Raw genomic sequence first — 25,014 nt, 5'->3', positions numbered from 1 at the left:
TACCGGGAATGGGCGTTCCTCCATCTTCCCGATCTCGCATCTCCACTTCTCTAATTACGTTCATTGTCGTTATATATATGTATATGGAGAACTTTATATACGAATCGTCGTTCATTCGCTTCCTACTTCGGGCATCGCGTTTCTTCCATTCCTCTCTTCCAGTTTGATGGTTTGTTAGGTAGAAGCAAATGGCTCGTGTCATTTTCGAAAAACGGTGTATGCAACACGGTAGATGGAAAAGGATATCTTACATACAATCACGGGTAGTTTTAAATTGCAGATCTCGCGCATAAGATACTCTATTTCGCCACTTTACGAATAAAAATGATAACGAAGCTGGATGATACATCTACGATAATATAAATCTGTAGTTGAACATTTACAATTCATGCGGGTTATTATATTTGATGCGTAATGTTCCAGTCTGTCGCGTACGGATAAACGCAAAATATTTTTCTTGCTTGATAACATCGATGAATTTTCTCGAGCTACTTTTTACCGAAATAATTTCTCTAAAACACGATCGAAAATATAAATCTCAAGAAAACAAAACTGTGGACGCGTTCTTCGATTATATTTCCAGGAAACGTTATTCCACTTAACGATAAATTCCAAGAACAATTTTTAACTTATCGGACGAGAATCAAGAAAATCGCGAAACACGTACTTTCGTTGGTGAAATTGGCCAGGTTATCACTTGCTTATCACCTAAAACGGTTCCCATTAATGCTATAGATATTTCGTTTATAATTACGATTAAACCGTGCCTTCTCCTCGGGTCTCGTCCGCGCGTGCACGAAGAGATCCACGAAACCTTCTCGTATTCGCACGAGAATTGGCATTATTCGCGGAAAAAAGCATAGATAGTCTGGCGAGTCACGGCACGCGATACAAACGAAATGAAATTTCGCATTGAAAAACTTTTGCCGAGCGCGTTAAACAGGGATTTCCACGCGGTTGAAACCGTGCTTACTCGCGTGAGATACTCTTTCCATTAATGAAACGTTATTTCTCTTCCTCTCTCTCTCGATTCTTCCTCGAACGAAATAAATTTATTAACGCGTTACTTGGAAATTGATAGATTCGACCGATTTCGCTTCCATCTCGCGTTTATCCTTTTTACGCGAAAAAAATACGACGATTGTTCCGTTTAAACGATCGTATAATCGCGAATGGATTGGGATTTTTTTTTATCAAGATTTACAGCGCTACGACTTGTTTAAACGACTCGTTTATATTTATCGAATTTTGAATTTTGATGAAAACAGAGTGACATAATTCTTTTACAATTGTTCTTTCAATTATGAATTATTATTATCTAAATCCTTTATAATATTATATTTCTCGTCCAAATTAATAGATTTATTCCATTAATTCGAAACACTGGAATTCCTCGTCGAATCGTAATCATTTCAAACATAATCATTCTCGATTAATTTAGCAATTAATTCGCATTTTATGATCCCATCGCTAGCAAAATTATGCTCCCCTAGAAATTCCACGATTCGTATCATTCGTTACGGAACATTTCCAAGCGATCTTGATTTGTTTGCGCAATTCTTTACCTTTTGCGACGTAGCGGAAACGTAGCGGAGGAAGAAGAAAAAAAGAAAAAAAAGATTTTCGAGCCACGAAAGCTCGAAAGCTCGGCGAATTATGGCGAGCGTTAGTTGCGTGCAGCCGTGGCTATTGTTCAACCGGCGAAATATTATGAAATACCCTCCTCCCGTTTTGCCCCTCTCGTTGAAATATTTCGTTGTTTATTCCGAAACAACTAGAGCCGAACGGAAACTCGTCCCATTCTAGAAAATAATTAATAATTTAACAGAAGACATTCGATGGAAACGAAGAAATAATCGTTTCGAGCTTCTTCGTTCGTAGCTGGCTTCAAACGAACGAAACACTTTCCTCGATTCGATCTCGCTCTTTCTCTGTGTTACTCGCGCGAAAATATTCGTAGAAAAGACATCTCTTTCGGATCGGAGCCGAGATAATCTAACCTAACTTTTTCAGATCATTCGTTTTGCCGTCCAAATTCTAACAACGATTCCGTTCGATGGGATAAAATTATTTTGAAAATTGAAAAGAATTGTGGAAAAGAAAGTTGGACGATATCTCGAGAGGGAAAGAGTTTTTCCATTCGCCCTTCTTAACCTAATTTTTTCCCCCTTGATCGATACGCGTCACACTAAAGATTTATGAAGAATCGCTTTTTCTTCCGATCTATTATCATTGATATATCGTAGGTGGGAAGGAAAGGTTGTCAACTTATGATCGATGCGTTTTACTGCGTTTTTTTTTTTTTTTTGCGTGCAAACGGATTGCGTCAATCTGAAAGTTTGCGTTTCGAAAGAAAATCATCATTTTCTTTCGTTATCGTAATTTCATCCAATCGAAACTATTCTAATCTATCTTTGCTCAATTTTTTTCCTCGAGCTTGAACGATGACTAAGCCGATCTAATCTAAACGAGCCTGATCGAATAATATCATTTGCCGCGGAATAAAAGGCTGTAAATTGACTTTGTTTACATGCATTAACCCGTTCTTCCTTAATTGCACCGTGTTACGCCTCCGTAAATACAACTCGAATCGTGGAGTTGCAAAACACGGCCTTTGAATGGGAAAAAAAAAAAAAAGGAAAAAGGACAATCTGCTCGTCCATATCGACCTAAATTTTTCATCGACCTCTTTAAACGGATGGATCGATTCGCGCTCTTAAAAAAAAGATAAATAAACAATTGGATTCGAGTTTCGATTCGCATCATCTCACGATTCATTCGTTAAATATATTCTCTCGCGAATCCAATTCTACCGAATTGAACGGGTTATCCGAAAATTGGAAACAAAGCTGGAACAAACTTGGAACTGAGACAAACACGTTCCTGAAAAGAAGCGAGAGAGTTGAGGAGCAGCTTTAACCGCGTTGATTACCGTTAAATTAAGCACACGAGGTTTACTTGCCTCGTACACAATAATCGAATACGTAAAATAGACGTTGCTTGTAAATCGTGGAAGATCGCGAGATTTATCATCGTCCACAAGGAGAGAGAAAGAGAGAGACTATTCGAATCGCTTCACGATTGCAGCTCACGTAACGGCCATTGTTGGTACATCATTACTGGTGGTTCACCGAAAACGAGCGAGGGGGAATAATTCAACGAACAACATCGATCGCGTTCGATTTTTTTTCACCGCCGATTTCACGACAATCCTCTCCCGCGTTCGATTTAAATGGATCGATTCTCGAGGCCAAAGGAATTCCTCTTGGTCAATTTGCGAGAGCGAGATGGAGCGTGTTTGTTCATCGAACGTTTCGTCAAACGAGAGTACCTACGTTTCCAGTTGTTTAACGATGCGTAATCAAGTTGGCAACGTTTTCTTCTTAATAAAGGAAAAAGGAAGCTCGAGTTTAGGACACGGATGTAAAGATGGATCGCGTTTCGTTGATTAAAAATCCGAGTTAGAGCTCGACGATAACAATCCGAACGATTATCGCTGTAAAGTACTCTCGTTTAGCCGAAAACCAATCCCTTTTTCCACAATCGTTGGATAGCTTCCTTCGATGGGTTTTCGCCGAGGAGTATAAAATCTTGCGGCGTATAAAGAAGAAGCCTTTCGGATCGTTAGGTTTTTACTCGATCGGAAATGGACGACCTCCTCGATCGCTCTCCTCGTTCCATTTTCGACAAGTGAATAGCAATATACCCTCGAAATCCTCTAAATAATATCTAAATAAAATAATCGTATCGTGGCCGATGAGAAGAGAGTAGAATTAACGAGTTGCGTAATAATACTGGAAACACAGATCATAAGGAAAAAACGAAACGCTTCCTCTCCTTCAACTTTCGCCACGACCCAAGTTTTTTCCTTCCAAGACTCTTTCCCCTCTCGAATACTCGGAAGCTCGATAAAAAGACTCCGGTGGTTTCCCAACCAGGCCCTCGACCCATAATCTCGTTTCGACTCTCCCGTTTATCCGCCGCTCGGCCAAACGTCATCTCGACGCGTCATCTTCGATGACCTTGAATCGATGGAACGTGGGGAGGAGAGAGGGGCTCGCTCGAGGGAGGAAAGGCATTCCAACTAATTAGGGTACGCGTCCGCACGCGAGCCAATAACTCGTCGAAGGGTGGACGTATCCTCGTGGGGAATATCGTGGGGGAGGGAAGGGGGATTGGCGAAGCGGGTGCGTGCGATTCGCAACAATGGGCAGGGGTGTCGTCACGGAGGGGTGGAGGCAAGTGGACAAAGACGCTGCAATTTTGTAAATAGGGAATAGTTCGGGATTATTGCGCGCGATGATTCAATCCAGTTCCGGCAGCTGTGCGCACCGTCGCGTATCTGCCAATAGTGGAATCCCTTTTCCGGGGGAGGGGGATCGAATCGATGCGGGTTATTATTTTTCTTTTCTGTTGCGATAGAGAGAGATGGTAAACTATCGATTTTACTCGTGTATTTTTCTTTTTCTTCGAAGTAGGAGCGTGTAATTTTATCGGGTGTCAACGCGTCTCCTCCTTGATATTAATCAACACCGTAACGTGGCTTGGATCGCGTCTTCGTACGAATAAGCTGCATCTATTTTACGAGCGTGGAGGTGACCCCCTCCCGTCGTATAAATAAATTTCTCGGCTAAAGTAGACGATGGTGAATAGTCTGAATAAGTCCAAACAGCTCATTCAGCCTCGCTTTTCCCGTTCGGCTGGAATGACCGGTGTGCATTCACGCGGAGTTCACGATGAAAGGAGAAGGACGCTTTCATAATGACGCGTGAACGTTTTATATATTCAACGTTTGGTCTCGATAGGAAACACGAGTGAAGGTGGACTGTCGGGGCGCGATTGTCAATTGCGCGAGCCGGAATCGAACGAGTAGATTTTCTCGTTACGAATGTTGAAATGGTTTCGCAGTGTACGAGAGAGTATTCTTGAACGAACTTGAACGAACGTTATCTCTGCAATGGGATACGCGCGGGCAAACTTCCTTTTCACGATGGCGATGATTTCGGACAAAAGGTGGCGCTAATTCGAGAGCGACTTTGAAGCTCGAATGAAATGCCTACGCAAGGGTTAGTAAGAGCGCGACTACTTTTTAATTTCTCTCGAATTTCGAAAGAGAATCGGCGGTAGGTCGTGGTCGAAATGTTGGGGGAAAAGGCGAGCGAGCCACCCTTCACGCTGCGAACAATTTTACGCGTCTATTATAAAAGTTGGTCACGCCATATGGCGCGGATGGAGCGCGAAGGGTCGAGTCCCGTTGAAAGCTGCCTCGCTTACCCGAGTCCTTCGCCCAAGGTGAAGAGGGCTCGCCGTCACAAGGAGGAGATCCTGCCCTTTTGTCTCGCCCCGTCGTGCGCGCCTACGTGCTCCCGCCACGCGTCCAAACATCGTCCTCTCGTCTCGTGCGGCAATTAACCCTTTTTTTTTTTTTATTTTAACCCTTCCGCCAAGGGTTCGCGGAACTATAAACGGCGGCCTCCTCCTCCTCTCTTTTTCCTGCTCGAAGGATCGATGTTTCCTCTCCTTTATATCCTTTCATCTTAATCCGGTTATTCGTTTCCGTGTTTGCGCGTGATTTTTGGGAAGGGAGATTCTTAGGAAATGTATAAGCGATGAATGGGACGGAGGCGAAAGTTTCGAGGCAACGTTGAAAATAATAAATTCTTGCCAATTGAACGAATTGGGCGAGCGCTCGGTCATTTAATTCATTAGCACGTTAAACAGCGAGCCACGTTCAGGCGTAATAGAGCGTTTAATTAACTCAATAATCAGAGTTTTTTTGCGCGCGAAACTCAATTTCAACGTTAATTTGCATTTTGAACGCGAATACGCGAGGAGCAGCAGCTCGCGCATCGTTAAATACGATCGGGCTCAACTAATATGGGCTCAACTAACGATGACGCGACTGTGCGTTAACCTTTTCCATCCCGAGTGTCGCGAGGGAAAATAAATGGAAAAAAGAAAAAAAAGGAAAAAAAGAGAGTCGAACCAACTCTCTCGTTCTCTCGTTTCCTCGATCAACTATCTATCCACCGTGGAAAATAGTTGGTCAGCCCTCGAAGAGGCTGACCCTTCATCAAAGGGTCGAGAGAAATAACAGGATGTGAACGCGATCAACGACGAATGCGTCAAAAGCAACGAAACCCGCGGACGACTTCACCGATATAGCTTCGTCGTCCCCTTTGATCCCTGCCTTCCAAGCGGAGGCCGAGAACGGAGGACTAATTTCCTTTATAATGGAATGGCGAAAATTGCGATACGCGAGTTCTCGAGGGGGGGAGGAAACACTTTGGGATCGTTCGATTACGAAACGTTAATGCGGCGGAATTTCATTTATGGGGTAAACCGGGCCGGGCGCAAATTTTCCTCCCGCGGATACGCGCGAGGCGAGTTGAGCGCGTTAGCCAGGAATTGGCCCGATCCACTTAGGCGCAAGATTCTTATTCCCGGCCGATGTTCGCGGAGGAGGATGAGGATCGCAAAGTGGATCAGAACAGTTTTATAGCCCCGATGGTGGAGAAATTTCCGCGGGAGTACCGCTCTCCTCCAAATCCCCGGAGTGCATAAATTGCTGCCACGTTCTAAACAAACGACTTGCCGTTTATATACGTATATATATATGTATGTATGTATATATATATGGGATAGCGAGAGGAGAGATTCGGGTCAATTATGGATGCTAATTAATCGATTAGATCCCCAATGGTCGTCGTGGTTTCGATAAGATTCGGCTGGCGCGAGTTCCATCGATGCATCGTTGGAATTAAGACGACGTTGGAACGCTGGTAATGCCCGAATAGTTGCTCGCAACTATTTCCTACGATCGCGCGTAACCAAACTCCGATCGATCTTTAAAGAAACGAAATTTCTCAGAACGACAGAATCTTTCCCCCTCCGCTTCTTTCTCCCTTTTATCCGATCTTATCTCGATTTAAGAATCTTTTTCATACGCGTTGGATCGGGCGGTGAATAAAAAGGGGCGTGAAAAAATCGGGGATCACGGTGACGGCGGGAGTCTTTGATTAATTGCCGATTAAGTTTAATAAAATTGATGGCACTAGGGACGATCAATTGGAAGGAAGGAGAAGCGTAGCTCCGACTCTCGAATCTGGGAGTCGAGGGAAACTGGCGAAAGAGTGGATGAAACGATTCACGTGGAAATCGTTCTCCCCGGGAGCGTGTAAAATCCCATAAATCTATTGCTCGTGACTCAGCGTTCCCCGGCCGGGTTACGCCCAGCCATCTTTTTCGCGTTTTCGGTCGGGAAGGGGGGATGTCATCTTTCTCTCGAGCGCCGTGACGAAACAGCAACGAGCGGAACGCGTTTCAAGTTTTCAACGAAGAAATTTCGAATATTTCGATCCGGTGCGAGTCGAAAAATTTGCGACGATATGAAACGGTACACGGGATGGAAAAAAAAGTCGTATCTCGAATGCGACGAGGATATGTTTCGTAAGCGAAAAAACCGCTTATTTCTCGTGACAAAAAAACGAAGGAAACGTTAATAACGTTGTTTGGAACGTTCCCCGATGAAAATCGTAAAATTTGATCGCTCTTTTTCATCGCACGCGATAACGGACGAGGTTTTTTTCTTCTTATTTTTTTCTTTTTTCTCTCTCTCTTTCTCTCTCGCTCGACACAAAGAAACACCCCGATCCCTATTGCGTTTCGTCGAGGGTCACGTTTCATTCCTCCGGCCGTTCCATCGCGGCCGACGGAAGTTCCATTTATTTTATTACAAGAATCCTGGTTGCACCAGCCATCGGCGAGACGTCGGGTTATTCGTTATAGAGGGACCACTGTGCTCGTTAGAAGGAGCTTTGCTACAAGTGCTAGTTTACCGATTAGGGAGGAGGGGAGGGTGGGGACTCGTATATACAACTACTCGTCTGTTTTCTCTCTTTCTATTTTTTCCGATAAGTGGTATTCTTACGTACTTAGGAAACCGAGGTTGAGGGTCGTTAAGAGTCCCTGAATTTGATTTTATGCCTCGTGGATCGGATGGAAAAACAAACGATACGCGTATTATTGCTCGCACTTACGGGACTAAGAAGGAAGATGATTTCTCTTTAAAGATATTTATATCTCGTTTAGATTCGTTTATACCATATTCGATATTTTTACAAATTTGCGCGAAATTTTGAAAATTAAATCGTTAAGGTTATAAATCGGTAAATTATTAGACGAATCCGATAAATCGAACGTTATTTTCGTAATAATCGGAGCTTAAAATTGGATACCTAATTGGATGTTTACGATTCATCGTCGCAATAACAATTCATCGACGCGAAAATGTTTTAAACAAAAATAACGTAGAATTAATCGTATTTATATTCGCGAACCAATTCACCCACGTTTTCCATTCACTGGTTGTTCCCCTATTGTCCTCGAAATCGATCTGTACAATCTACTCGAGGAGTAGAGCAGAGTCGATTGATTCGATGGATGAGGATAATATTCCCTCGTTAAACTTTAAATATATCGGCGAGAAAATAAACGATCGAAATTTCTGCTCGAGACAGAAATTCGAACGGAATCGTGTCGTTCCAAGAAATCGTTCTACGATGCAGCAATGGTAGATTCTCGATATAGCGCATAGTCTATATATATATATATAGGAAAGTTGGATCGATAATTGTTACGTTGCTCCGTAGAACCGAGTTACGCGTGGACTTTGCTAACGTTGAAATTCCGTGAAATATTCTTTTAATCTCGGACGCGACCGGTTATCCGAGAATACTACAGACGCTGCAATACTATTTTTAATTTGCGACAGTAGAGCGGACGTTGTCGTTTCGCCACGACGCGTATATTCTTGGCTCGCGAGTAGAATTTATCGAATAGTTTGTCGGATTAAAGAAACCGATAAACCGAGGTATCGTTTTACTTCGAATTTTTCTTCGAAAATAAAGAACAAAAAAAACGAATCGGTTTTTCTAACAATCTTTTTTATACGTATTCTTTTCGTATTAACGAAAGAAAACGAAGAACGTTGCAAAGAGAGGAAGAATCTCGAATTAAAATCACGAAGCGAAGGAGAATGTACCTTTTGAGACAAAGAGAGCGTTTTCTTGTAAATCCCTGAATTTAAAGACTTTTAATTTCAATGGGCGAAAAGCGTTACGGTTATCTCGACGCGAGTCCCGAAAATCTCTCGACTCGAGGATTGAAAATAATCGTCGCAGCGTATTCGATAGGATCCGTTCGCTCGAGATCGAAACAGGAAGTTGCCAGCCTTTCTTTTTTTCTCCCACGGGACAAGTTGGCCCCGCGTCTAATTATAGCCGGCGCAATCACGTTACGATCGTTCGCATTCGAGAGCGCCACTTGGCTTGACCCTGTCCATCGTGTGCTCTCGCCCCCCGATCTAAATTCGCAAAGTTTTAAACTACGTGGCATAGAGAGAGATAGAGATAGAGAGAGGAGCAACATCCAGCAACTTTGCGGATTAACCGTTTCTAACAATAACGGCGAGCAGCGACCCCTCTCCTCCCCCGTAGCAGCAGGAACAGCGACGAAGGGTGACTGCTTTAGACGCGTGCAACCGCTATCGATTGACATCCCCGCTTCGTCCTCGCCGCCGACACCGCCATACCAGACGCACCACCGCCGCGCCATTCTCTTCCCTTTTCTCTCGATCAATTCGAGCGTCCCTCTCTTTCGCTCTTTCTCTCCCCCTTTCTTTTCATATTCTCCTAATGCCTTCCTTTGCTTCGCGCTCAAATTTTCCCAAGATTTCCTCTCCTCCCCCCATTCGCCTTCCACCCTCCTCGCATTCGTCCCAGCCGCCGCGCTTTCCGATCCCGTCTCCCTCCTCCCTTGCCCTCCTCTTCCTCCTCGAGAGGCCGCGAGAGAGCCTCTCTTCGTTTCGAACCCTCCTTCCAACCGTCCCCCTTCCCCACTCTCACCGGCCCCGCCGATACCGGTTCCTCTCTTCTTCCTCTGCCCTCTTGCTCTCGCACCCCTCGCAAGCCTCGAGAGTTTGTCGTCCTCGGCGGCGCGCCCGTTGCACTTCTTCTTCCTCCTCCGTTGAACCCTCGTTTCGCGTGTGCCAACTCGTGTTCCCCCTTGCGCGACGTGGGCCACGGGGGGGGGGAGGAGGGAGGAAGGAGAGGAGACGGCCGGGAGACGTTATGGAGCGCGTTACGCGAGAGACACGGGAGGAGAATGGAGGAAAAGGGAGGCGGACAAAGGGAGCGTCCTCCTCCAATCGGAAGCTTCCGAAATATTTTACGAGCTAAACTGCGCCGGCGGCCTTTCCGCTGCCTGCAGGAATCAATGTCCGAAGATCAGCCGGCCAACCGTAGTGACCGACTATCTCGATATCTGCCCTTCGATCTTTCGTTATTTCCCCCATAACTTTCTCCCCTCCTCGTGGATTTTCCTTCGAAATCGAATTCCTCGCGCTTTTACTTTTACTTTTACTTTTTTTCCTTTCTATTTTGCGTGTACAGAGGGAAATTTTGGATTCGCCATGCGAGTGTCAAATCTAGGAAAAATACGTCGCCATCGCGAAGTATTAACATCTCAATGATTCCTTCGATCTTTCATTTCGTTATTTCCTCATAACTTTCTCTTCCTCCAATTCCTCGCGCTTTTACTTTTACTTTTACTTTTTTTCTTTTCTATTTTGCGTGTACAGAGGGAAATTTTGGGCCACGCAAGTGTCAAATCTAGGAAAAATACTTCGCCATCGCAAAGTATTAACATCTCAATCCTTGCCCTTCGATCTTTCATTCGTTATTTCCCCATAACTTTCCCTTCCTCCAATTCCTCGCGGTTACTTTTACTTTTTCTTCTTTCTATTTCGCGTGTACAGAGGGAAATTTTGGATCATACCAAATCTAGGAAAAATATGTCGCCATCGGGACGTATTAACATCTCAACGATCCCTGCCCTTCGATCTTTCATTTTGCTATTTTCCTATAACTTTTTTTCCTCCTCCATTTTCCTCCGAAATCTTTTACGTTTACTTTTTTTCCTTTCGTCTTTCTTCTTTCGCCATCGCGACATATTAACATCTCAATGATTCCTACCCTTCGATCTTTCATTTCGTTATTTTCTTATAACTTTCTTTCTCCTTCATTTTCCTCCGAACTCCAATTCCTCGCGCTTATTTTTACTTTTACTTTTTTTCCTTTCTTCTTTCTTCTTTCGCCATCGTGACATATTAACATCTCAATTATTTTTGCCCTTCGATCTTTCATTTCGTTATTTTCTCATAACTTTTTCCTCTACATTTTCTTCCGAAATCCAATTCCTCGCAGTTACTTTTACTTTTACTTTTCTTTCTATTTTGCATGTACAGAGGGAAATTTTGGACCATACCAGTGTCAAATCCAGGAAAAATACGTCGCCATCGTATTAACATCTCAACGATCCCTGCCTTTCGATCTTTCATTTCGTTATTTTCCTATAACTTTCTTCCTCCTCCATTTTTCTCCGAAATCCAATTCCTCGCGGTTACTTTTACTTTTTTTTCTTTCTATTTCACAGAGGGAAATTTTGGGTCACACCAAACCGAGGAAAAATGCGACGTATTAACATCTCAACGATCCGACGTTGAACCAATAGGAATACCGTGTTCCTTTCCTGCTTTTTAAAATTTATACTCGGACGTTATTCGACGAGAATATATGCCGGCTCACGTACGCGATATTCGTACGAAACTTGCCAAACTCGAATATGGATGAAATATCCTGAACACGCGTGTGAAAATTTCATCTTCTCGTCGTTTCGTTCGAAACGTTTCAAACTTGCATCCATTGTTCCGTAGCTAATTCCCTTGCTCATCTCGATACTCGCACTCGTCGGGAAGATGATGCGAGATTTTTCAACTTTGATCCAATTCTTTTTTTTTTATCACGTATTCCAGAAGAAACAAAATAATAGAAGAAAGTAAGCGAAGTAAGTATCGCAAGCGATCGATCCGTTTCTTTCTGTTCCTTATCTCGTATTTATGAATTACACCCTCATCTTGGATTCTACCACCACTTTCTCCGCGTAGATCTACGCGAAATTAAAAATTTACCGCTTCTCCCACTCGGTTGTCCCAGTTTTTGGAAGGAGAAATTTTTCCATTTTTAGACGCGCGCCATCCTTAAAAAAAAAAAAATGTCGCTTCTTTCTTGCTAAAAATTACTTTTCACGTTTCTATCAACCCACGCCTAAGGACACGAGGCGTGTAATCGAGGCAGATAAAAACTCAAAATTTTCTTCTTCTCCCCGAGGAAGAAACGGGAGAAGAAGAAGTTTTCTCTCTCTCTCCTCCCTACACGAACTTCAACGTTCCGAAAAGGTACTCGCGAAAAGCTTGACCCATAACCGCGTCGCTTGAAAATTTACCTACCATTCTCCTCTCTTCGCCGTCCACGAGAGAAACGATGGAGAGCGGCGCGTTTCTTCGGTTCTACGCGTCGTCCAGCTGTAACGGAATCGTTCGACGATCAAAGGAGAAAGTGCGGCCAATCCCTTGACCGTAAGGCCGTAAGAGAGAAGAGAATTTTCGATTTCCGATTATCCGGAAAGCGCAAGCTCGTTGTTATCGTCGACCCCGTTACGCGTTGCTTCGGTTCGGAAGCGGCGGTGGCGATCGGTGAAAGAGGGTCGTCTAACGAGGCGTGTCTCTCCACAGGGAAACTGGGTTAAGTGGCGAGAAAACGAGGCGGAGCCGGAAAAGTGTAATTTTCGGCAGCTTTTTCCGCGGAGATATTCTTCCCCTCCGCCAGGAATATTGCCGAACGCCGGAAAAACGTAATTCTCTTGCTCGCCTTTCGCCTACATTTTCCTCCGCCGCTAATCCGTTATCCGTTATCATTAACCCTTTCGACTCGCTTCCACGCATCTTCTTTTCTTCTCTCGCCTTTGCATCGATCGTTCCTCGGATCGACGATCGCAAGAGAAACGATTGGGAGAACGGTAGAAGAGAAGAGATGCGTAAAAAACTTAGCGCGAGAAACTTAAATATTGCCGCACACCAGGGATACATTTCGAAACGAAAACCGTACGCGCACGTGTATACGAGATGTTGGGAGAGAGTTTACGAGTTACGAACTCTATGTGTATATGTATGTATGGTAGCGCGAGAAAGAAAGGAAATTTTGATTAATGGAATACGTACACGTATACACGATGTCCCACGGTGTAGAGGAAACATTGCGTCGTTGGTATGTCTCCTGGGATGGTTCTCCGATTTATCCAAATATTTCTCGCGAACTTGTACGTGTACAAGTTTCTCTCCTCTTTTAACGCGATGTTTCGTACGTGAAATTTTCAATTTTAAACTGTAAAAAGCAGAGGCAGGTACGGTACGAAAAGTATGTTGTTAACGATGGAAAATGTAAAGTCGAAATTACTGAACTCGTTCTATATATATATCCCTTCGATTCGTCCGTTCAGTTTTCCAAAGTAATAAAACTTAATTTAGACCCGTGTCGAAGTATTTCGCTCAATTTGAACGGGACAAATCGATAACGACGTTCAATCTTGGAGAACTTTAACTCAGGATGGAAAAGTTACGCTTTGCGCTTTCGCGTGGAACGTGTTTTAACGCGTGGTCGAAAGTATTCGACTTAGCAGGCGAAAAATCAGTTTTCGAGAAAAAAAATCGCAGCTTAAGAAACGATTCCTCGATACAACGTACATTTGGCGAAAATAATCCCGAATTAAAATTAAATAATTTAATTTCGCGAGAAGAGAAACGATCGTGTAGATATTATTGGACGCAATTTTCTCGCGCTTTTACTTTTTATAGCTAAAGTTGCCGCTTTAATTAGACTTTATTTATGCCACCGCTTTGCCCACTTTTCCAAACTTTTTAAACTGTCCTTGGCGGATAATCGAGAACGGAGATAAAATTCTCGTACGGACAAGTTTCGTAAGTTTCGATCGAATCAGCGATCGATACTTTTATATATGACGTTTTATTTCGAACGAAATTTCGAATTCTATTATATTCGTATATCGCGCGAGATGTAAGGAAATAAAGAAATATTAAATATTGCGTATGTTTCGCGATGATGATATATCGTCGTTCGCGATAGTTAAAGGAAAAAGGTTGAAATTTATGGTTAGAATTTTCTCTCCCTCGAACCTCGTATGAAATGTATTTTAGTATCGAAAAGAAAAATAGAAGGAATTATGTCCGCGTTCGGTTAGAGATCCCGCTGGTATATTTCAGCGTTATTCTCTTGGCTGCCATCGATGAAGTTTCTCGAAAAGTTTACAACTTGTCCGATACGTTACAGGCATGAACAGAAACGAGAAAAATTAGGGAGACGTTAAATTGTCCCTCCGATTCCATTTTGAGATCCCATTCGTATCGAGAAAAATTTCTTTATTCCCGAAATAAAATAACCGTTCGATATCAAATTTTCCCGCAACTCGAAATATCGAATATTATGTAAACAATGAAAATTTATGGAGCGATGTTTAACTTTTCCGAGTACGAGAAAAATGTTTGCAACTGTACGTTGCTATCGGTTTTCTGCGCGGGTATTCGTAAATCGAGGTAAAGTCTGAACGTAGATAGACGCGCGTTACGCGTCCAAAATAGAGCGAATAGTTTCAACTGAGATGTAATAAGGAGGAAAGGATGATTCTGGCGAGTCTTGGTCGCTGCCAAAAGTCCCTTTTTGCTCCCTCTCTCTCTCTCTTTTGTCTAATTCGCTCACGTTTTTATTCGAGATCTAGCTTGCATTCGTTAGCCGATATTTTTGTATTATTAATTTTAAATAATAAACAACGTAGCCGAAAAGATACTCGACGATACCATAAAATCGCAGAGAGAGACGAAGAAAATCGTGTTTAAAATATATATATATATATATATATATAATTCTATCGATAAAGGATTTGGAAAGAAAATGTGTGAAAATAGTCCCCTCGAATCTCTCGGATAGAGTTGGAAGAATCGGGCCTCGTGAAAGGGTACAATGACCTAGAATCGGTTTACGTCACGGATCGAGTGCACGCGTACTATCGCGACAGCCACTTACGAGGACGAGTTTTCTCGAGAGCACTCGACAGGTAGATATCGATACTCGATATATAGAAAGAGTATCGAAGGTTGGCGCATCGTCGTTACATTCTTTATGGCCGTTGTCGCGGGTTGTCATGGAGACTTGCTCTCCCTTCCAAGTTCATTAGAGATATAAATTCTAAAGCGTCTTTCCAAAACGTGTCGTACGATCGTTGTTTCGAATACTCTTCCTCTCTCTCTCTAAGAGATTCTCGTTTAATTTCGTAACTTGGCAGCCTGGTTACCTCTACCTCTTCCTCCTTGTTACGGTCTCGGTTAAACGGAATATTGCGTTCTTTCGTGGAAACCGGTAGCGTCTCGAATCTCAGGGATTAAATATTGCCCCTCGAACGATCGATGTAAAAGTTGAATGGAGGATTGTTGGCGAAATATCGTCGCTCGTTCTTTTCCAATCGGAGAAAAGGATACACGCGATCGTGTTCTGCACGTATCCGTGTACACATTGGAAACAATTGGAACGGCACGATTACAGAGGTCGGCGAATGATGAAATTTGCATTGCGACAAACGTTGACTAATAACCTGGGACAACACCGGGATATAGGATATTCGCCGTCGGGCCAACGAACTCGAAACGTCGATATCGCAGGATGCTACACCTATAGGGGTCGGCCGTTGTTATTCGAGGAGAAAGAAATCGATCGTGGGGCTCCTCCTCGATGATCGTTGTCTCTCCCTCGTTCGGCCAGCGTTGCGACTTGTGCGCCTAACCCCTCATTAACCCCTTTCAACCGTTCGAGCACTCGCGATAATAACCCTCCCCCGCTTTATTACCGCTTTTTTGGCTCTCTCTCCCTTCTCCTTTTGGAGGAGGCCACGTCACTTTCTTAGAAAACATCGCGTGGCTCGTTACTACGCGGTATTTGCTCCTCTTAATTGGCTTAATTCCACGTTCGTTGCTTATCCTTAACGCGACGCCGCCGCCCTTTCGTGGTTTCTCGCGCTACGTGACCACGTATCGAAATGCGTACGAAATTTTTTTATAGAATTTTTCGATAGTTAGATCGACATTTCTTTCTTTTTTTTAATTTGAAAATTAATCGAAATACCCACATGATGTATATATATATATTGACGCTGTGTCTCTCGTTAAGAGAGACGGGCAAAGTCTAATAAAGTGGAATTGAAACGTCACGCTAATTTAGGAAAAAGAAGTATACGGGTACACCCACGCGTTGTTGACAAGATCGAAGACCGTAAACGACGGACGTTGCATCGTGGCTGATTAGCTGGACGAAACTCTTAACGGGAACTTGGCCATCGTTGTTCTTCGATCAATTATTCTATCCCTTATTTTCGAAGGAAGGTGCAATTTGTCAAAAGATGTTATTCTTTATTGCGTTATTTGACGAGTTCGTTCGAATCGTCATTTTTTCGTCCTACAGTTTTGCAATCGATGTATGAATAATAATCGGATATAAGAGAATTTTGGAATTTACTGAGGGTTTTCTAGATTGATAGTTAATTATCGCAGCTATCAGAAAATGATATCAAAGAAATAAAGATGCTATTAATATCCAGTATGTATTTTTTTTTTAAACGCAAGAAAAGTGGAGCAATGATCTATTTTAATTTCGTTCTACTTCGAATAAGAGTGGATGTTGTCTTATTCGAGATTTTAAAGAGAAGGTTAGGTAAAGAATAATGTTCGCAATCGACTTAACGTGGAGCATGTGAAAAGCAGGCGGAACAAGCGTCTCGCGGTTGAAAACTCATCGTTTCGGATCCCTCGGTGAAACGTTTAATTGCGAAATAATTAGCTGTCTCTCCACTGTCTCGCGAATTTCTACGCGTTTAAATACGATATCGCGATCGGGGCGGGGAACCGTGTGCGTGCATCGATACGCACACGTCAGTTGCAATAGTTTTTGCAACGTGGCCACCGCTGTATAACTGCCGTTTAATCCGAAAATTGATACTGACGCTAACGAACGACCTGTCGATTCCCGCTGCATCACCCAACCCTCCATCTCCATCCACAATTTGCCGCCAGTGTATATCCTTTCGATTCCTCCGCTCGTCATATTTTTTTCCCCATAAAATTCCTCTTATAATTTTCAAAAATTTTAAATTTTACCCATTCGCAACTTTATTCTTCTCTTTATCTCTTATCCCTAAGGAATATTCTCGATTTTTTTAATATACGAATTGAAAATAATAAAAGCGTCAATAACGATGAAAGTATGAGCTATTGTGTAGCAACTCTTAAGCAACGCGTGTTGTTAGTTTCCATGATAAATCACGTTTCGTAAAATTTTAATTCCAGTCTTGGATATAATAGGGAATATTATCCGTTTGCAGGGCGGAACGTTGACAAAGACACGGATAGTAGCGTAATTCATAGTACTATGAACTTTGAAAAAGTTTTGGACTAAATGAAAATAGAATTACACGAGCCAGGGAACTTTTTCATTTTATAAGATAATTAACTTTCTCTCTCTCTCTCTCTCTCGTAAATGAAGATGGCTCTTTGAACATGCTTTCATTTATTACTCTTCGTGTATTAATATTTTCGTTCAAATTTCTTTCTTTTTTATGCTGCGAAATATTAAAGAATCTATTTCGTTTAACATCGTTGTTCTTTAACGCTTATCAATAACTTTTTCTTTCGACCCTCGAGTCAAGTTTTCGATTCTTAATTGTTTCTGGCCTGGAAATTATATGAACAGCAACATGAAAGTATCGTGGAATATTATCTCGAATATCTTCATGATTCCATCCGTGTTTCTTTCATCCATCGAATGAACGATGAAATTTGAAATTTCCCGAGGAGAAAGGAGATTGGAAAAAGAATTGGACCAATTTACAAATGCAATGATTATTTCAAATGCAGGGAATAATTTATGCGCTTTTAATGCGTTACCATTTTCGGAGAATAATTATTTGTCCAAAACACGTGTACCGTCGATTTGTTTTAATTATTCAAACGGAAGGTATATTTCGTTCTCCTTCTGTTTGTCCTTCGTATTCCATATTACTCGAACATATTCCATCGCTGTTGATTAATCGAATATTCCTACTTTGTTTGCCGAATCAACGGATTCGTTTTTTCGTTATTCGTTAGATGATGCATACCGAATTCCTTCTTCGTCCAATGTATCTAATATTTCGTATATAAAATGTACGCGGAAAAAACACATTTTTTCGAGGGGAAAAAATCGAAACTGAATATTCGAGAAATATTTGAGGAATAAATTGTTTGATAGTTTGATGGTAAAGTTTCGAAAAAAATTGTAAATTTAAATTTCTCGGTATAACGCGTTTCGTTATATTATTGATCGGCGTTATTTCGACCCCCCGGTCTAAAATTTCCCGTGGAAAATCAAATATCGATATTGACAATGTAGCTTAAAATTTCCCTTCGATATTAATAATTCCACTATTATATTGTTTTCCCAAATACGATACACGAGGGTCGTATTCGATAACAATAACAAACGTAATAACGTTAAATCATCGTTTGGAATTAATAATAGGATCGCGAATATTTGAATTATAAATTTTTTGATAAACGTGTTACGACCTCTCGTCGAATCGAACGTTCTCGCACGGACGATGGAGAAGACGGTGAAGGCATTAATCATCGTACGGCAAATATTTTGCCTCTCTCCTGGCAAGAGGCAGACATACGAATCGTGCATCCCGCGATCAGATTTCCTATCGAAAGTTTCGCGATGATGATTTAGTCTCCGCTCGGTTATTAAGTCTTCGAAGCAAATCTCGATTCGAACGGATGTTTCTTATTCTTCCACGAACTGACCGTTTTAAATTATCCAGCGTAGCTTCTTCCTTTATTTTCTTTTTCTCTTGTCTTTTTGCTAACCAGTCTATCGTTCGGATAGAAATATGGAAGATAATTATATTCTGTCTCGAGGCGAAATGATTTATCGTTACAATCTATCATTTGTATCTATTTTACAAACAGGTTCTCGATGGTTAGTTGAAGTTTTAGCTTAGTTTCTGCTCAGATGTTGTCGATTCTATCTTTCGCGAGGGATGGAAAACGTAGGAAAACGTAGAGAAAAAAGGGATGGACGAGTTGTTGTTGGATGGAATCGTTCAGCTTGCGACTACATTGAATAAGATCGTAGGGATGGGGCGTTATGAAATGGCGCGGGCGTAGGTACACAAATTCATCGCGGTACGAGTCCGGGATAAAGGTTGGCCGTTAATAGGCTTACGTCACGATTTAGTACGAGTAGCGCTCGGATTTGGACGATCGAAGAAAAAGACTACGCGCTCGGTTTGGCTAATATGGCTTATAAGCGGATCGTAAAGCACACCGCTTAATTTCTTTCTCGTTCCTCTTCTCTCTCTCTCTCGAGAGAACTTTCTTTTTTTATTAATTTTATCCGCTATCAACTCATCGTTTCCTGTTCGTGTACATCGGTGCTTTTAAAATCGTTTTCGTTTCATCGTGAAAAAGAAGTGAAAAGTTATTTCTATTTCGAATTATATTATTTATATATAATCGGAGATTGAGATAAGAATTTTTGTTGTTTGATTATAGAGTGAATAAAAGAATACATATCATGGATGATATGATATGTGATGATAAAAAAAATCGGAGAGAATTTGAATCTCGTAATTTTACTTCGTCGGGAAAAAAAAGAAGCGATCGAGGAACCGCGTTCGTGAAAAGTTATTTCTATTTCGAATTATATTATTTATATATAATCGGAGATTGAGAAAGAATTTTTGTTGTTTGATTTTAATTATAGAGTGAATAAAAGAATACATATCGTGGGTTTTCGTAACGTGATTGTAACGAGTATTAATCATCGTGCTTCCGGTTCCATCTTCCGGTAATTGCTACTCGAATGAAAATCGTAAATAATCTGAAGCGTAACGCGTTAATTATACGGAGAAATGTTTAATTAACGGAATGACAAGTATAAATAAATTTTTTACGTCGTTATTTCCCTCGTCGAAATATCTTTGGGAAGAAAAATGAACAAAAATGATAAAAAAAACCGGAGAGAATTTGAATCTTGTAATTTTATTTCGGGAAAAATTCGTATTTAACGACGAACGATCGCGAATAATCGCTTTAACAATCTCTTTAATGAGAAAGAGAAATATTTTCCTTGTATACGTAAAATCGCAAACATGCAAAATGTATGGGAAAAAGTTTGATTAAGAAGAAGAAGAAGAAGAATAAGGGAAAGAAGAAAAATATCGCGAGCCTCCCCTTTTCAAGAGATCTAAATCTGAATTCTCTCCGAATACGACGTTATTTACATAAGTACGGCCGCGTTTCATGGATTATCGTTTTTGACGTTTTTTTACGATCGTCGAGGGAAGAGTAAAAAGTTATCGAAAAAGGTTCGCGAAGAAAAAGGGAAATTACGACGAAGGGGGAGAAGGAATCTATCAAAGATTTTCAAATATTTTCGCATAATCGCGTAATAACTTAATCTGTTTCGATCGTTCGGAAAGGTAAAAGCTTCGTTTCCACCTTTGATTCACGCAGCCTCGTGAATGAATAATTATACGGATTACTCTGGAACTTTTGAAAGCGTCGTGTCGCGTGGAATATTTTCACCCGAACTTTTGCCGTGTGAATAGAGAGGGGCGGCTCGTTTCATCGAACTTTCTTTTATCATACACGATAAAATCTGTATAATGGAAATAAAATTAACGAAATTCGTTAATTCCATCTCCATGACTTTGAGATGGGAGTAAGATGTAGAAGAGTAATTTCTAGGAAAAGAAAATCTTGGAAAAATCACTTTTTCTTTCCATCCCGTTCTCCACGACCCTCGAACGATTTACAAAGCGGCATTCTATCGAATCTAAAGAAGCTTCTTTTCCGAGAAGAAGGAGGAAGTCGGACGTTGTTCACAAGTGCATCTCGACACAGAAGATCCCGTCGTGCGTCGTTGGTTTCTTCTTTCTTTCTTTCTTTCTTTTTTTTCCCCTGTTTTAAAGGGCGTAGCAGGGTATAAGGTCGATGTATCGTTTTCCATGGTCCGAACCGAGGGCAGTCACTTAATACGTTTCGTGGAGGGATCGGGTGTCGTGTTTCTTTCGACTTAACCGTATATAATTCTCGGCTCGACCCACGGCATCTGCTCTCGCTTGCGAATTGCGAATTGTCGTTGATTCGCAGGGGCGGATAATGCGACCTTTCCTGCGTCATCGTTTTCCGATTAAAGCCTCGCCTCTTTCGTTCGAACCGATCGAGCTGCTGCATCGATAACGTAGAAAAAGAAACGAAAGAAATGCGCGTCCCGCCAACGATATAATCGCAGTGTTTCACGGAATGTTATAACCGGCTCGAGAGTCGGGAGTGTATCTAATTTCGCGATTCAAACGAATTGATCCGGGCGTAACGTCTAGACACCCAATATCGCAGATGTTCGCAATTATTCGCTTATTTTGTATCTTTATCGATAACTCGTACGATTGTGCGCCGGGGGGACAATTTCAATCGAGCGTGGAGCAATTAGAATCGAATACCGATACTTCAATCGAGATTTTTCCATTATATCATCTATTTTTTTTCCCCTCTCCCTTCAAATATAATATCCACTTTGTAACTTGATCTCCCGTAAAGTGATTTATCTGCGACGATTTTTCGGGGAGAGAAAGAGAGAGAGAGAGAGAAGAACGCACGCGTGAAAAGAAATTGCAATCATCGCGTCATTGTCTTTTTTCTTTTTTTTTTTTCTTTTTTTTTTCGTCGTTGAAAATATCAATGCCGGTTAGTTGGTTAGAGGGCGGCGGAGAGACACCGACTCGATGAACAATGTCCGCAACGTTGCACCGGAAATAAGAACCGGCGCGTACGAGTTGACCATTGTCATTTAGTAAGCCCTCCGTTCCATTTGATTCCATTCACGGGCCGGAGAGGACCGGACGTGAGGTCAGCCGCGGCTCGTTTAAGTTCGAAACGGTTCCCGATGGAAGAAGAAAAAAGAGAAAAAAAGAAGATGCACAAAGACGGCTTTCCTCTTCTTCCGTTCATCCTTTCGATTTCTCAACGCGTATCCAATCCCTTGTACACTTTCTACTCGCTCATAAAATGATTCTTCTATTCTTTCCTTCTCTTTTCTCAACAGTTTTAAGAGATTTTATATTCGCGGATTTTAGCAAGGTCGGTTTCCATGTGGTAGAAAGAGAACGAAAGATGTGTCGTCGATTCGTGTTTATTTTCGAACAGAAGGTGATAGAGAGAGAGAGAAAAACTGTATTGGAAATCGGTATCATTTGCGGTAGAACACGTAGTAGATTCTCTTGCGGTGTGAATGGCGCAACGACAAACCGTTGAATAAGTCGATTTTATTTTTTTTATTCGAGAAAAATTTCCATTATCGAGATATCGCGATTAAGATTGGAAATAATTAAACGATATTTTATAAGAAATACAAATTTCTTGAACATTGTCTCAATTCCATTATTTGATGTTCAACGTGGAATTTCGAATGGGATATACGAGCCAAGCATCGAAACGTCGATCCTTAACACGAATTCTGTTATTCTGTATATTAATTCGTGGCTCCATTCGATTCTCATCTTTCAATTCGAACCGATTTTACGAAACGTAAAATCGAATACGAGATATTCTCGAATCGAGTTATAATATCGTTATTTTCTTCCGTTTATTCCGCAAATAATGAAATATTTCGCGAAATTTTAGCCCGCGGATAATTATTACGTTCACGAATGACGGTTCACGCGATTAACCGCATTTGCGCGCAACTTGGACAGGCATATGGAAAATGGGTGTTGTTCGATACGAGTGTCGCCGGACGGTTTTATTTTTGTCTCGCGGAGGGGATGAGGCGGTTAAAGGGAGACATAAATCCGAATCAGCCGGCGGCGGATCATGCTCGTCGAGATAATTCATCTTTGGGGTCTTCGTTTTCGCGAGATAATTTCAACCTCAAACGTCGAAATCGAGGATCGATATCGAAAGCGTGAAGAAGGAAATGGAAAAATGGTCGGTTGAATGGCGTTGGTGTTGGTTTCAGATGCGGTCGGCACTCATGCTGTGGTGAAAGATCGGACCTACCGAGAGAGAGAGAGAGAGAGAGAGAGGCGCGGACGACGAGAAGAGAGAGAGAAAGAGAGAGGGGCAGCAGGATGTGGCGTGCACTACTCGTGGTGATCGCGGCCCTCCTAGCGGCCACGGAGAAGGTGGACGGGGACAAAGTGGTGGTCCTCCCTCACGACGTTTATCCGGGCTACGAGGTGACGCTGTTCAACACGAAACGGCCCTCCAACTTCCGCCTGATGGAGAACAATTTCTCCAAGTTCTTCACGGTGCTCGGGAACGGGCTCGTGATGACCACGTCCGACCTGTCCCCGTTGGTCGACCGCCCCGTGAACCTGATAGTGGTGGAGGAGCTGGCCAACGCCACCGAGACCCATTTCCTCCACCTCTACGTGATAAACCGAAGAAACATGATCACCTTCTCCCACGATCGCCTGGGGGAGGGCGAGGTGGGGGAGAACCGAGGCGCGGGCACTTTGGTGGAGGGTTTCCCGGTGCTGAGGGCGCGGGGAAGCTTCCCGGTCCATTACACGATCCTAGCCGACGAGGCGACGGGGGACAGGCCGTTCGCCCTCAGGGAGGAGGACTCGAGTCGGACGGGGTTCAACTTGACGCTGGCCAGCGAGAAGGAGGGGGTCAGGGTGGTGACGGCGAGACCGTTGGACAGGGAGGCGAGCAGCGCGTACACGGTGGTGATCCACGCGTCGGACGGTTACCTGTTGACGAGCACACGGATCGACGGCGTGGTGAGGGTGTTGGACGAGAACGACAACAGCCCGGTGTTCGAGAGGGAGGAGTACGCGTTCGAGGCGAGGCCGAGCAGGCGAGGGATCGGGGAGGAGTCGGGGAGGAACTCGGTGGAACTCGTGGAACCCGGTTGGAAGCGATTCTCCACCGTTGGCAAGGTGGTGGCCAAGGACGCGGACGGGGACAAAGTCGCGTACAAGTTGGTGACGCCTAGCAGGTTGTTGGTCGTGGTGCCGCAGACGGGGGAGTTGATGCTGGTCGGGGAGCCGGAGGTCGGGATGGACGAGGACGGCGAGTGCGTGGCGATGGTGGAGGCGCACGACGTGCGAAACCCTAGCAGGTCGAGCGTGAAGCCTGCCAAGGTGGTCGTTAGGTTCTTGACGTCCGACCCGATAGTCGAGGAGGAGGCGGCGGTCGAGGTGCACAGGATACAGAAGAGGAGGGTGACCAGGGCCGTCAGACCGACGAAGAAGGTCGACTTCACGGAAGCGGATGGCGACATCGAGGGAAAGATCGTGTTCTATCTGGAGAAGGAGAACGAGAAGGAGACGTACAAGATCAGGGACGAGAACAAGTGGGTCACGGTAGATTCGAACGGGTCGGTTATAGTGAAGCAGAAATGGGATTACGAGGAGCTGGGCTCGGAAAAGACCATTGATTTTTGGGTGACTATTACCAACACAGGTAAAAACAAATTTCGAGTATCTCGTATCTCGTGTTCGTGTTCTCTCTTTTTTTTTTTTTTTATTATTTTCCTTCGAATTAACTTCCCGAGACGAGAACAGAAAATTACCCCTTTTCTTTCGTCTCGTTCATCCTTGGATTAATCTTTTTATTTTGTTGTGTCGTGGCAGAAGAACGGTGTGCACGATACTCGTCGTATCTCCAGTGTCCACATCACGGTACAATTACGATTTTTTATATTATCGCAATTTTTCTCCTTCGAGAGCAGCACCCTATCGCCCAGTCTATCACTTTTTCGCCTCTTCTTCTCGTCTCGTTTTTCCTTCTGCAAATTTAAAAAAGGAAAAAATGAAAATAACGGGGTGAAAAAGATGTACGCTTGTTAGTGGAAAATCGCGAAAGTAGTGCGTTGTTCCGCGATATATAATAATATATCCGCTGTATAACAATCGAACGAACGTGACCACGGCAAGAGAGAGAGACAGGTCGAAAGCGTTCGGCTCGCACGTGGATACAATTTCCTTTCGGAACTGGTAATTGTTCGAACG

General features: G+C 42.9%; 1 protein-coding gene across 8 annotated transcripts in view; it reads left to right on the top strand.

Moving 5' to 3' along the window:
• Positions 1–25,014, top strand: part of LOC102655737 (neural-cadherin) — a 49,645-nt gene that overhangs the window by 4,808 nt on the left and 19,823 nt on the right. For 6 of the 8 annotated variants that reach the window (XR_003306338.1, XR_001705905.2, XM_006563133.3 and 3 more), the window contains exons 3-4: positions 23,013–24,466; positions 24,637–24,684. Coding sequence is in view for 6 of the 8 variants with exons in the window: in XM_006563133.3 (XP_006563196.2) it covers positions 23,125–24,466; positions 24,637–24,684 (1,390 nt within the window). In the remaining 2 variants the exon portion in view is untranslated. The remainder of the gene's footprint in view (positions 1–23,012; positions 24,467–24,636; positions 24,685–25,014) is intronic. The other 2 variants (XM_026445892.1, XM_026445895.1) reach the window with 1 other exon arrangement.

This window comes from Apis mellifera, linkage group LG16 (genome assembly GCF_003254395.2).
Source record: "Apis mellifera strain DH4 linkage group LG16, Amel_HAv3.1, whole genome shotgun sequence".
Lineage (NCBI taxonomy): Eukaryota > Metazoa > Arthropoda > Insecta > Hymenoptera > Apidae > Apis > Apis mellifera.
The sequence above is the reverse complement of the archived record's forward strand: the minus strand, read 5'-3'. Positions and strand labels throughout refer to the sequence as shown.